Source organism: Lontra canadensis, unplaced genomic scaffold (assembly GCF_010015895.1).
Source record: "Lontra canadensis isolate GAN:19392208 unplaced genomic scaffold, GSC_riverotter_1.0 scaffold39, whole genome shotgun sequence".
In the NCBI taxonomy this organism is placed as follows: domain Eukaryota; kingdom Metazoa; phylum Chordata; class Mammalia; order Carnivora; family Mustelidae; genus Lontra; species Lontra canadensis.
In genome coordinates, this window is record NW_022631033.1 from 4,133,146 (window position 1) to 4,147,079 (window position 13,934).

General features: G+C 39.4%; 1 protein-coding gene across 1 annotated transcript in view; it reads right to left on the bottom strand.

Moving 5' to 3' along the window:
* Positions 1-13,934, bottom strand: part of CSMD1 (CUB and Sushi multiple domains 1) — a 1,958,110-nt gene that overhangs the window by 1,372,827 nt on the left and 571,349 nt on the right. The window contains exon 3 of the mRNA XM_032869815.1: positions 3,367-3,479. Coding sequence (XP_032725706.1) covers positions 3,367-3,479 — 113 coding nt within the window. The remainder of the gene's footprint in view (positions 1-3,366; positions 3,480-13,934) is intronic.

Sequence of the window (13,934 nt, forward strand, 5' to 3'; positions counted from 1 at the left end):
CTTAATGAAATAAAGTTGGCAAATAGAAATATATAAATAAGTGCTATTTACATATATGATATTTCAATATTGGGCAAATACAGGAGGTCTGATAGTAATCCTTGTCATGGCACATTATGTATAATCTCAATGTATTCTATTGTAAATTTATCAAAAAATGTCAATTCCTTGGTTTACTATAAAGAATAATGTTCAATGATGAACCTAGCAAATGCAATCTTATAAAAAACCCTATTAAGTTGGTAACTTCAATTTTACTGAGGTATGTATGTATTGGAATATGTTAATTTCACTGAGAACCTATAAATTTACTAAGACTCCGAAGGTCTCCATATTTAGAGAGTCAATTACTGTTGATGAGCAATGTTACTGTGAAATTTATAAGTATTTCCACTTAATTTCCAGGGTTAAATTCATTGACTGAATGCATTAATTAGAATTTTTAAATTATTGTTTCCATACTCATTATGCAGTATAATATTTCCATGCATGAATAATAATTTATGTAAATAGCATCATTCCAAATCACTGCCAGAAAACTATGGCGTTCAGGGTCCCGATCAAACTTGTTATCGAGGTTATCATGTTTAGACATTTTTTTTTAATTTTTTATTTTTTCAGCGTAACAGTATTCATTGTTTTTGCACCACACACAGTGCTCCATGCAATCCGTGCCCTCTCCAATACCCACCACCTGGTTCCCCCAACCTCCCACCCCCCGCCCCTTCAAAACCCTCAGATTGTTTTTCAGAGTCCATAGTCTCTCATGGTTCACCTCCTCTTCCAATTTCCCTCAACTCCCTTCTCCTCTCCATCTCCCCTTGTCCTCCATGCTATTTGTTATGCTCCACAAATAAGTGAAACCATATGTTTAGACATATTTTAAAAGTTTGAAACATTTTCTAGAGTTTAAGCAAATGTACTTAAAAATTCAAACATCAGTCTGGTAATGTTAAATACACTCTAATTTTATCTGGAAAACGGTAGTGGCTTAAGACTACAGAATATTATGTTTTTGGACAAGCTGATCGACTGTTCTACAACTAAATTAAGTTTCCTTTAGAGGTCTTGGAAACGACATTAGAATCTTATTATAGTATTTGGATTAGAACACTGACTTGATGGACAGCGTCCTCAAAATGAAAACTCGTGAGAATCAAGTAATTCTGAATCCCCCAGAGGATTCAGTGTTCTGGCTCCTAATGAAAATGTACATAATTTCCTGCCCCTTATCCTTGGTTCTGCTTTATATTTTATTTGGATTGGTATGTCTGTATATTTTATGCATAATTTTCAAGAAAGTCTCCCTTTCTTCAGTGGCAGTGCCTACAGCTGTATCTAACTTCCCCGTGGGAACGTGGACTATTGACAAGTCAGCTGGCGCTCGTAGGGAGGTTTTGCTCTCCTCCAGATAAACCCTGCAGGCCCCCATCCTCTGTCCAGACCACAGTTAACTTTATTTCTCCAGGTAATACATATTAATTTTCTCAGGAGACCTTTAAGCTAATGGAGAAATATTTTTAAAATAGAGATACTAAATATTATATACAATTTTAGTTTTGTTGAAAAAGCACTTTTTAATGCAGTATCTTTTTTTGTTCTCCATTCAAGAAAAAGATCTGTATCTGCTTGTAAATATCAGACTATTTTATAATGTCATTATTTAAAATATAAACTTCAAAAAAAAGCATGTCCGCAGATCAACAACTTTACAATGCACGTTTAACTGAACTCCTGGTTAAGTAGGATCCCTCCATGTTTAAAAAAAATAATAATAACTCATCAGTGTTCTTTGCCGTGGAGACAGTCTCCCCGATCGTGTGTTTTAAACCATCAGGAAAACCAGTAACATCCACAACAATAGGGCAGAGTCAGCAGAATTATTCATCTGGCAATTATCCAACATCAACTGCGTTTACACAACATGTATCTTAGGAAATTGAGCAAAATATCATATCCAAGTACCAACTCTGTCAGGAAGGAGAGGAAAATCGCCAGTTTCTAAAATATTGGAGCATTATCAACCATCTGAGCAAATACCAGATACTTGGACAGGACAGCCACAGGTGGCTAGGACCAGGTGCCTTAGAAACACTTTCGAAATGTTGAGCAAAAAAGAAATTATGTGAAGTTAGTGTACATAGGAAGTGGTAGGTATGCGCACATTTGAAAGCTAATAGCACCTATTAACCTTCACTTAGCTTGTTACTCTCCAAAGGTTAAGTTACTCCCTGATGGTAACAGACTTAAGCGCCTGCAAGTGTATTACATATCCTGCCAGCGTGTACGCAAATCCAGGGGCTTGAAAGACACTGCAATCAGAAGAGTAAACAATGCTAACCATCATTCCATCCAAAACATGAAATAAGAGGATAAACAGGTCTGACTAGATACTTGTGCAAAGACAACATTCTACGCACGTTTTCTGGTAATGCGTAGTAGCCAAGCTGAGCGGCACAAAGCACAGTAGATTTCATCTTTCCACAAAGAACGGTTTTCGCCCAAGTGCACTGAGACTCTGCACAAAAGCATAGGCAGAGGTGACTTAATCCAGAACCACACCCTAAGGAAAAAAGGCCAAAACTACCCATGGGCTTATACCCCCTACCCACAGCCTATTTCCAATTCACAGGCTCGGGAATGTATTCATATTAAAGTTAATAGATTCTGTATTACACAGGAAGGAAAATCTTAAACGTCTCTGTAAAACAAGGTGAAAATAGATACACCACAGCATTCACGCTTAAAGAATTACTAGAGTAATTTCTTAAAACGGAATTCCTGAAAGGATCATCTTTACCACTTCCTCTCTCAGAGGCTGAATTCCCTTTCATCTTTTTAAAATGTCTGTCCCCAAGTTCCACAGTAGTTCAACAATATCAAGACTCCAGTGGGCACCTAGGCACAAAATCTGAAAACACAAAATGCAGACGCCTTGCCATGAAAAAACAGTAAAACCAAAACAATCTTCTCAAGTAAAAGTCTCAGCTTTGACAAGAAAAACTCGCATCATGGAATTCTCTTTACGTAAGCACTCACAGCATTACCGTCCAGCGAAAAGTTAAGAATTAAATTCTTAAAACACTTCTGAGTTCAAAGTGAATTTTTCATGGAAACAGTGCTGCAAGTTAGTACTCAAAATGATCAAAACTTCTCCGCCACACGTCAAAAGAAAACCACTTCTCCAACTAAAAAGACTACCACCCAGAGAGGAAAACTGTAAACACACGGTTCACCCCGGAAAGTTTGGCAGTGACGGTAGCTGGTGCTGTGCCGTCATGAATATATTACACAATTGCACTGAGATCCGGAACCCCCAACCGCAAGCAGGAGGAGGTCTGGTCAGCATGTCCAGGAATGTCCTACCTTCATACAGGGCCTTGAAGCCTTGGGCGCTCACGGCGAAGTCTGTTGTGAACCACAGCGTGAGGATCGAGCCCGTGCTGACGACGGAGGATGGCAGCTGGAATCCCGACAACCTAAACCATACAAAACATAGGAACAGATTGAAAAAGCATAAATTTGTGATTCAAGCACATTTGATGATGTCATCACCCATCTCCTTTCACTGCCGCATATTTATCTGAGATATGAACTAGACAATTACATCATCCACTCTCAAGGTGTGGCCAGGCAACTGTTAGGAGGCACGTTCAAGCAACGGTCCATTTAAACCATTTTTTGAGAAAATTCTTTCTTGAAGATATTGCACAATACACCACTGCAGGAAACAGGGCCATGAAACTTAAAGAAAGTCATCCTCATGCCTGCTACATGAAAAATATGTGATTTGTCGTGCACTTTGATTGTCATTGTCCTCCTAAATTATTGGGTGGTGGGTTGTCACAACTTCTAGTTTTGTTTTTTTTTTTAAGATTTTATTTATTCATTTGACAGACAGAGATCCCAAGTAGGCAGAGAGGCAGGCAGAGAGAGAGGAGGAAGCAGGCTTCCTGCAGAGCAGAGAGCCCAATGCGGGGCTCGATCCCAGGACTTTGAGATCACGACCTGAGCCAAAGGCAGAGGCCTTAACTCACTGAGCCACCCAGGTGCCCCCCACATCTCCTAGTTAATGTGCTTATTCTTATTACCTGCCCCAAATAAATTACAGCTTTCTTGAAAATAAAACATATACTGGTCACAGCATAATAAAAAAAATCAATTACTGGCTTGAGCAGACGTCAAATGAATTGATTTTAATGTTTGGTTTTCAAGGTAAGTCTTTTGGATTCCTACCTATGTTTTTTCCCCTATCACTAAGTTTAGATAGATTTAGAAATTTTAGTGATGATAAAGTCAGCAGTCTGAATGAGTGAACTAGGATAATCATATATATTTTATGCATAATGCCTTATAAAGTAACAGCTTTCCCAAAGGTCGAAGAAATGCTTCATCAATTTATACTTTACCTAAAGTTTGCTAATTAAGTAGGTTGTCTCTAGATATGTGATTTAGTACAGTCCGAAAACAACGGATTCCAAAAGGAGTAAGTCTGAATGTTCATTCTTTGTAGGGAAATTCTGGCTTTGCCAGTAAGTCTATGGCATTGAATATCTAATTCCAGCTGCTGTAGGTTTCAGAATCAAACTAGAAGTTCATAAGAGAAAAATGACAGGACAATCACCAGTCCCTAAATAGCACACTTCTAAGTATCCAGGGATCGAAGAGGAAAATGAAGAAAAAAAATACATTGAAATGAATTAAAAGAAAAAGACAAGCTATCAAAAGCTGGAGAACTCAGTTAAGCAATGCTGAGAGGGAAATTAATAGTATTAAAAATACACATTAGAAAACAGGAGAATTCTCATATAAGCAACCCAAACTCCCATCTAAAGAACTTAAGAAAGGATGAAGAAAATAAACGCAAAGCAAAGAGAAGGCAAGAGGTATAAGATAAATGCAGAAATCAAAGTAACTTAAAAGAAAAACAGAAAAAAACAATGAAACAGAAGCTGATTCTTTGCAAAGAGCAACAAATGTCTAGCAAGACTGACACAAAAAGTGGTGGCAGGTAGAAGACAAATACCTAATGTCAGGAATAAAATAGCAAATATTACTACAGACCCCACAGACATAAAATAATAAGGGGAAACTACAAAAAATACACACATAAATTTAATACCTTAGAAGAAATAGGCTGCTTCCTTAAAAAAGCACATAGTATCACAACTTACTGAACACAAAACAGAAAATCTGAATAACCCTGTAACTATTAAAACTCTCCCAGAAGAAATCTCCAGGCCAGGTGGTTTTATGGGAAATTTTACTGGCATTGACTGAATGTCTGTGTCCCCCCCAAAAATCACATGTTGAAACCTGACTCCCAAGGTGATGATGTTTAGAAGTACAGCCTTCAGGTAGTCATCTGGTCAGGAGGGCAGAGCCCCCATAAGTGGGATTATCACCCTTATCAGAGAAATTCCAGAACATTTCCCTCCTCTGTCTATCATGTGAGGAACAAGACAGCAAGAAGTTTCTTCTGTGTGACAGAAAACACTCACACCGGACACCAGACCAGCCGGCACCATGATCCCGGACTCCCTGTCTCAGTAACTGTGCGAAATAAATCCATGCTGTTTCTGAGCCGCTTGGTCTATGCTATTCTGCTGTATACACTTGGACAGCTACCCAAATGCACTAAGACATCTACCAAACATTTGAAAAATTAACATCTACTTTACAGTCTCTTCCAGAAAACAGAAGTAGACAAGCAACTTCCTTGTGTGTTTTACGGCATTAACGTTACCCTGTGCTATGGAGTGAATCACTGCCCCAGATTCACATACTGAACCCCTACTGCTCCGTGTAACTGTATTTGGAGACAGGGCTTTCAGGAGATAATTAAGATGAAATAAGGTCATAGTGGGAGGTGTTGATCTGATTTTATAAAATGCTCTTCTAAAGGAATTATTCAAGGTTTTGGTTTTCTGGGTTTTTTTTTTTTTCTTGGTCTTAAAATCCTTCATTCTGTCAGTTTTAACATGTGTTCTGCTTACTAAGGTGGCTTCATAAGAGCAACAGAAAAAGAAAGAGATTCCCTCCTGCCCTCAATGTGCATTCGCTAAGCAGAGGCCATATGAGCAATGCTGAGAAGCAGGCGTCTGCAAGGCAGGAAGAGTCCTCCCCAGCTGATCATGCCGCCCTCTGCTACCAGGTATCCAACCTCCAGAACTGTGAGAACACAGATCTCCGCTCTTTAAGCCACTCAGTGTATGACATTTCATTGTGGCTGCCCAAGATCAGATACCCCGATACCAAAACCAGACAGAAACGTTGCAAGAAAACGACGAACCAATATTAGCTCTCAAAAATATGGGCATGAAAATTTTTAACAAAGCAAGAGCAAACAGAAGAAATATATAACAAGAATGATCCCTCATGACCAAGTCGTATTTATTCCAGGGATATAAATATGGCTCAGTATTTGAAAATCAGTCAATATAATCTGCTATCATGATGGCCTAAAGAATAAAATCACTAGATCGTGATAATCTATGTAGAAAGAAGGCATTGAACGTATTTAAACATCTAATCATGAGAAAACTTTCCAGTAAAATATGAATAGAGGAAAACTCCCCCAACTTGACAGTGGATATCTTAAAAAACCTAAAGCCAACATGACACTGGGTGGTGTAAGACTGCAGGCTTCCCCCTAAGACTGAGAACAAGGCAAGAATGTCCGGTCTCATTAGTTTTATTCAACATTGTGCTGGGAGATCTAGCCAGAGCCGTAAGCCAAGAATAGAACAAATGCATATGGATTAGGATGCAAGAAATAAAACTGCCCCTCTTTGCAGGCGACACAATTGTCTACATAGATAACACCAAGGGGTCTATAAGAAAATGCCTGGAAATAATACTTGAAATGAGCAAGTGCATAGGATACACAATGAACATACCAAATTCAGTGGTATTTCTGCAGACCAGCATGGAACACACGGGCACCAAAATGGAATATTATAATGCCACTTACGATCATTTAAAGAAAGACTTAGCTGTAACAAGACGGGCACAAAACTATACCCTTGAAACTGTGCTCTGCTGAGGAAAGAAATCAGTAAGAAGCTAATAACTGTAGCAATACACCAGGCTAACAAGTTGGAAACCTCAACACTATAAAGATATCAATTCTCCGCAAATTTATATACAGGTTTATCATTGTTACTATCGAAATCCCCACAAGATTTTTTTGAAGATACGGACAAGATTCTTCTAAAATATATTTTAGAAGAAAGGCTTCAAGACCAAGATGCCTGGGTGGCTCAGTAGTTTAAGTGTCTGCCTTCGGTTCATGTCATAATCTCAGGGTCCTGGGAACAAGTCCCGCATCGGGCTCCCGGCTCAGCAAGGAGCCTGTTTCTCTCTCTCCCTCTGCTGTTCCTCCTGCTTGTGCTCTCTGTCTCTCTCTCTGTCTCTTAAATAAATAAATAAAATATTAAAAAAAGAAAGCCTTCAAACCCCAATAGAATAGTTTAAATAATTTCAGAAAGAATAAGTCAGGATACTCATTTTCAAGACTGATTTTATAAATTCAGTAACAAGATCATGTGGTAATGGCAAATTAACAGATCCATACATCAGTGGATAAGAACACAGAACCCAAAAAGAGACCCACACAGACATGCCCAACAGAGCTCAAGGTGTAAGGCAGGTCAGTGGAGTAAAGATAACCTTTCGACAATGATGCAGGAACAAATGGGCATCCACAGGCTGCAACAACAACAAAACTGAGCCTCTAACAGAATCCAAACTCTGTATAATAATTAACTCATGGATCATAGACCTAAAGGTAAAGTTATGAAAATTTTAGAAAAAAACATAGAGGAAAGTCTAGAACTAGCTGAAGAATTCCTGGACTGGACACGAAAAGCACAGTTTATAAAAGGAAACGGACATATTAGACTTCATAAAAATTAAACACTTTTTTGTGGAAGACCCTATGAGAAGAAGAAAAGACACGCTGCGCACTGGTAGGAAATATTTGCAAACCACACGTCTGACAAGGATAGGTGTCTAGAATCTGGGAAGAACACTGAAGACCCAGCAGTGAAGGAACAAACAATCCGATCAGAAAACAGAGAAAAGACATGAAGAGTCATGGTATGTAAAGGGATGTGGAGGTGGCAAGTAAGCGCATGAAAAGATTCTCAACAACATTAGTCACTAGGGAAACACAAAGTAGAGCCACAAGGAAATGCAACTACATACATGTGCCAAGTGGCTAAAATAAAACGCAGTGACCATACCAAAGCCGGCGAGAACGTGGAGAAAAATAGTTGTTCATCCATCACTAGTAGGAACAACCACGCTGGGAAAACAGTTTGACAGTTTCTTAAGAAGTCAAATATGTAACAACCAAGCAATTGCTCTCCTAGACATTTACTCCAGAGAAATGATTTATGGTCACACAAAACCCACGCACAAATGCCTATAGTATCTTCATTCTTAATAATCAAAACTTGGGAGCTACAGCAATTAAAACAGGATGGTGCTGGTACAAAGATACACACATGGATTGATGTAATGGAGAAGAGAGCCTAGAAACAAACCCATGATTATACAGCCAATCACTCTTCAAACAAGGAGGCAAGAATATACACTGGGGAAAAGACCATCTCTTCAACAAATGGTGCTGGGAAAACTGGGCAGCCACATATAAAACAATAAAACTGGGCCATTTTCCTGAACCACACACTAAAGTGAACTTAAAATGGACAAAAGATCGGGGCACCTGGGTGGCTCAGTGGGTTAAGCCTCTGCCTTCGGCTCAGGTCATGATCTCAGGGTCCTGGGATCGAGCCCCGCATCGGGCTCTCTGCTCAGCAGGGAGCCTGCTTCCTGCTCTCTCTCTCTCTGCCTGCCTCTCTGCATACTTGTGGTCTCTGTCCGTCAAATAAATAAATAAAATTTTTTTAAAAAATGGACAAAAGATCTAAATGTGAGATTTGAAATCATAAAACTCCTAGAAACAAACATAGGCAGTAATCTCTCTGACGTGGGCCATAGCAACATTTTTCTAGATATGTCTGCCTCCTGAGGCAAGAGAAACAAAAGGAAAATTAAGCTTTTGGGACTGCACTAAAATAAAAAGCTTTTGCACAGTGAGAGAAACTACCAGCAAGATGAAAAGGTGACCTACTGAATGGGAGAAAATATTTGTCCATCATACGTTCCATAGGGAGTTAATATTTAGAATATAAAAAGAATTTACACAACTTCACACCCAAAAAATCCAATTAAAGAACGAGTAAAGGACCTAAATAGATATTTTGCCCAAAATGCCATACAGACATTTGACACAAACAGATGCCCAGTATCTCTCATTGTCAGGGAAATGCAAATCAAAACCACGATGAGACTGTGCCTCACACCAGGCAGAATAGCTAGGGTCAAAAAGATAAGAAATAACGAGTGGTGGCAGGGATGTGGAGAGAAGGAACCCTCGTGCATGACCGGTAGGGACATAAATCGGGGTGGCCACCATGGAATGCAGTGCAGAGGTTCCCAAAAAGGTTAAACTAGAAAAGCCATATCGTCCAGTAATCCTACCACTGGGTATTTACCCAAAGAAAACCAAAACAATCATAAACACTGTGTTTATTGCAGAATTATTTACAATGGCCAAGCTATGGAGGCGACTCAGGTGTCCATCAACAGATGAATTCAATAAGGGTAAAGATGTGATGTGTACATATGTGAGTGTGTGCGTGCGCGTGGTGTCTGTGTATACACAGAATGGAATGGATACACACACACACACAACTGCACATGTATACCATGGACTATTAGTCATAAAAGAAGGATGATGTTTTGCCATTTTTGACAACTTGGTTGGACCCGGAGGATATAATGTTAAGATATCAGATAAAATATGAGACATAAGATGAATACCATATGATTTCACTTATATGTGGAGTCTAAAGAACAAAACCCAAAGAAACAAAAAATAGAAACAAACCCAGAAATCAAACAGCAAACAAGTGGTTGTCAGGGAAGGGGGAAGGAAGATGGGCAACACGGGTGAAGGGAGTGGGAGGCACAGGCTTTCAATGATGCGATGAGTAAGTCACGCGGATGGAAGGCCCAGTGCAGGGACCCAGGTCAGCGCCGCTGTAATAGCGCCCTATGGGGACACATGCTGCTTCCCATGGGCAGGGCACAGCGTAACACACAGACTTGTCGAATCGCTGCGCGGTGCCTGAAACTAATGCCACATCGTGTGCCAACTGCACTTCAACTTTTAAAAAAGAAATAAAAAATTGAAAACAACTCAAAGGTAAATGGTTCACACATAGTAATAAATAATAATATAGTACTATTATATAACAAATAAAACAATAAAATAGTAAATGTTATTATAATAAAAATTTTATCAAGAGAAATGAACTATCGATGTGCAGCACCTGCATAAACCTCCAGAAAACTATGCACGGTGGGAAAAAGTCAGCCCTTCAAGGTTGCAGAGTCTAAAACATTCTTGAAATGGCAATACTATTGAAGACAGGAACAGAGTTTTTGTGGCTGGCCATGAGGAAGGTGGTAGGGGCAGAAGGGCCATGTGAGTGGCTAAGAAGAATTAAATGCGGATTCTCATGGGGCTGCAAAGTGGCCTGTGTGTCCACCGATTCAATGTCAATATTCTATGGTGTTACTGGACTACGTACGGTTCTGCGAGAGGATACCTTTGTGGGAACCACGTAAAGAGTACCCAGAATCCCCCCGTGTTACTTCTTCCAGCTGCGTGGAAATCTGTACTGACCTTAAAGAGTTTAATAAAACAACAGGTCAGAAGGTTTGGGACTGAGAAGCAGTCAAGAAAATATTAACAGATGAAAATAACCAAATTTGTAAAAAACCAAGAAAACAGTATTTAATAACAAAGCATTTTCTCATTAGGTTCCAAAACTAAACTGAACAAAAACTGTTGCGGATTATTTCATTTGGTCATTTGCCAATTTTAAATGTTTATTAGTATAGGTTTAGACATCACATAATGTGGTAGCACTTTAAAATAAATACAAATTTGTGTTTTCTTTAACAAGTTTGATAAAGAATTGTGATTTTGAAAGGACCCAGTTGAACAGTATTAGCTCAGAAAAAAAGCAACACAATGCTTAGAGTTCTAAAAAAAAATGTTATGTGACTATGTTTTGCAAGTTTGGGGAAGTTTAGCATAGATGAAATATATACACCCAGAACCTGCTTCCAATAGTTGAAATGCGACAGACACAGTCCTAGTTGAGTACAAGGGAATGGAACCCAACACTGGTTGAGCATGAAGAGAGAACGAGCTGGTCCCGCTGACCACAAAGAACATTCAGGAGCTAAATGTGATTTTGACGTTTATAGCTGTTCCTCCGTCACACCAACTGAGGAATGTTCGTGATCAAAGAATGTTACAGAAAAGGCCTGTAAAGGGCTCCTGGGTGGCTCAGTGGGTTAAGCCTCTGACTTTGGCTCAGGTCATGATCTCAGGGTCCTGGCATCGAGCCCTGCATTGGGCTCTCTGCTCGGCGGAGAGCCTGCTTCCCCCTCTCTGCCTGCTTGTGATCTCTCTCTGTCAAATAAATAAATAAAAAATCTTAAAAGAAAAAAAGGCCCGTAACACACAGTCTTCCATTTCTTTAAACATTTGCTGTTGAGAACACCCTTTACTTCGTCACTTACTCATTTCCATGTAGACGCTGGGGACTAATGTTAGTGTTATCCTTCTCTGAGGGGTACCTGTTCTTGGGAACAACTGGTCTATTTTTAACCCCTAGGAAATCATGGAGCTGTTGAAGTATGTCCCTTAGTTTTGACTGAAACACAAAACAGAACAACTCAGAGCCAAAATTCTGGCCTTTCCAAAGCAGCACGTAAATCTGAAGAGACCTCATTCCAGATTCCATGCATCTGTATCCCTTCTAATTCTTATCATGCTGCCAACCAGGTCTTTTTGTATCTTGGTCAGCAGCCTTAATTCCGGCTATAAGGAATCAGAGATGAATAAAATTCTAAGTTAATGAAAGAAAACAAGATCCGCTTTCCCATCCCTGTTCCCATCAAGCCCAGTTACCTACCTACCCCCGTGAGAACATCTGATCTCTTCTTCACACACTGTGACTCAGAATACTGGTATTTCAGAAGACAGAGGCTCTAACATATTTCAACCACTTGAACATGGAATGAAAATCAACCCACAAATACGCAGGGTCCCTTTGTACACAGGATTTTTTTTTTGCCATAATTCTGCCTAACAAGAGTAAATGGGCTTTACTACACAGTGTTGCCACCTTGGGCAGCAGGTGGCCCCAGTCTGGGCTAGAAGAGGGTCCGTTTTCCCCAGAAGAGGATTCTGCCCCAACGTCCGTGCCAAGGTCAACCCCGCAGAAAACAACCCTATTATCCGTATTCCAAGCATTAGGGATTTTGTTCATTTGCTTGCTTGTTTCTGACACCCTAAGTGAATCATTTGCAGGAAGAAAAAGAGAATAATTAGTAAAGGGGATAGGGTATGGGAACAGTAACAAGAAAGCCATTTCATTGTCAGTAGAAAACGAAGTGTGGCCCCTAGTGGTCCAGATAGTCTCTGTCTCTGTCTCTGTCTCTCTCTCTCTCTTTGTGTCTCTCTTTCTCTCTCTTTCCAGTGATGTCCCGGTGTCCTATTGAATCTCCTTTACACGACTTTCTGGGACCGGGAGAAGGTAATCACATCTCACAGACGGCAATGTGGGGAAGCAACAGAGCATGCATGTGCAAGGAGAGTGGGTGAGGGGGAGAGCAGAGAATGGAGAAGCAGACGCACCAACACAAGCCAGGTACCTGCTCACTCGGTGGAAACACGAGTCTCAAAATCGAACAAGTTCATTCTGTTTCCACCTCTCAAGAAAGTACTACAATGAACTGCACGGAGAAATAAATCCAGACTATTTCCACTCCGTTATCATTCAAGATACTCAAGTCACTGTTATCCATGGAATAATCACGAATATTGGACATGGTATTGTTGAAGGAATAAAGGGGGAAAAAAGAAGCAGATTCAGTGAAAAGTGAAACAGAAACAGATGACTGGTATGAGTCTAGTTTATTTCCCAGAAATTAATAAGCAAGTTATGACTCCATCAAACAGACGCTCACTCCCAAATTACACACTGTACATACTGCATAATCTATAGTTTTTGTGATTTTAAAATGTCAAATATCTTTAAAACTACAGTTTAGTTAAATGTCAAGTGAATGCTTAAAGTAAATTAGGGAAAAAAAAGGTCCCTAACTTAAATCTTTTCTCAGTGAATGTAATTGCTTTAAAGAAAATCTCTGCAAAGCCAACTATTGCCAAAATCACATTAATACTCCAAACTGATAACATCACATTTCATACCATATGCCAGTGTGGATATCCTCATAATATAGCTTATATAAAAGCTTGTCTTAACATGAGGAGTGAGATTAGAACCATACCCCAGGAGTTAGCAATGATCTAAGAGATTAATGTATTAAAGGTTTCACCAATCAGATTAATTTCCTCAGAAAGGGTCTCGGTTAACCCCCGTCCAAGTCCTGACTGAATGCCTCCAAGGCTGAGAAGACCCTACAAAGAAGTTAATTATACTATTAACTAATAACTTAGTTTTGTTTTTTGTTTTTTGGGGTTTTTTTTTGTTTGTTTGGTTTTTTTTAGGAATCTATCTTTTTCTATGATGTTCAAGTATTGGTCCTATTACTAGTACTTCTCATAGTTTTCATACCATGGAATAAAATATGAAGCTTCGTTTTTCAACAAAGCATCTGTTGTGTGGCTATTATTACTATCTTAAGACTTGTGACTCTCTAGGTGTCTTATTGGAGCCTAAACATTACTCTGTGTTTAGTTTGCAGTACGATACTGCGCAATGAGAATCAATTCTTTATCGATTCAAGAGCTTTCCTGGACTTCTCCTAAAAGTCATATT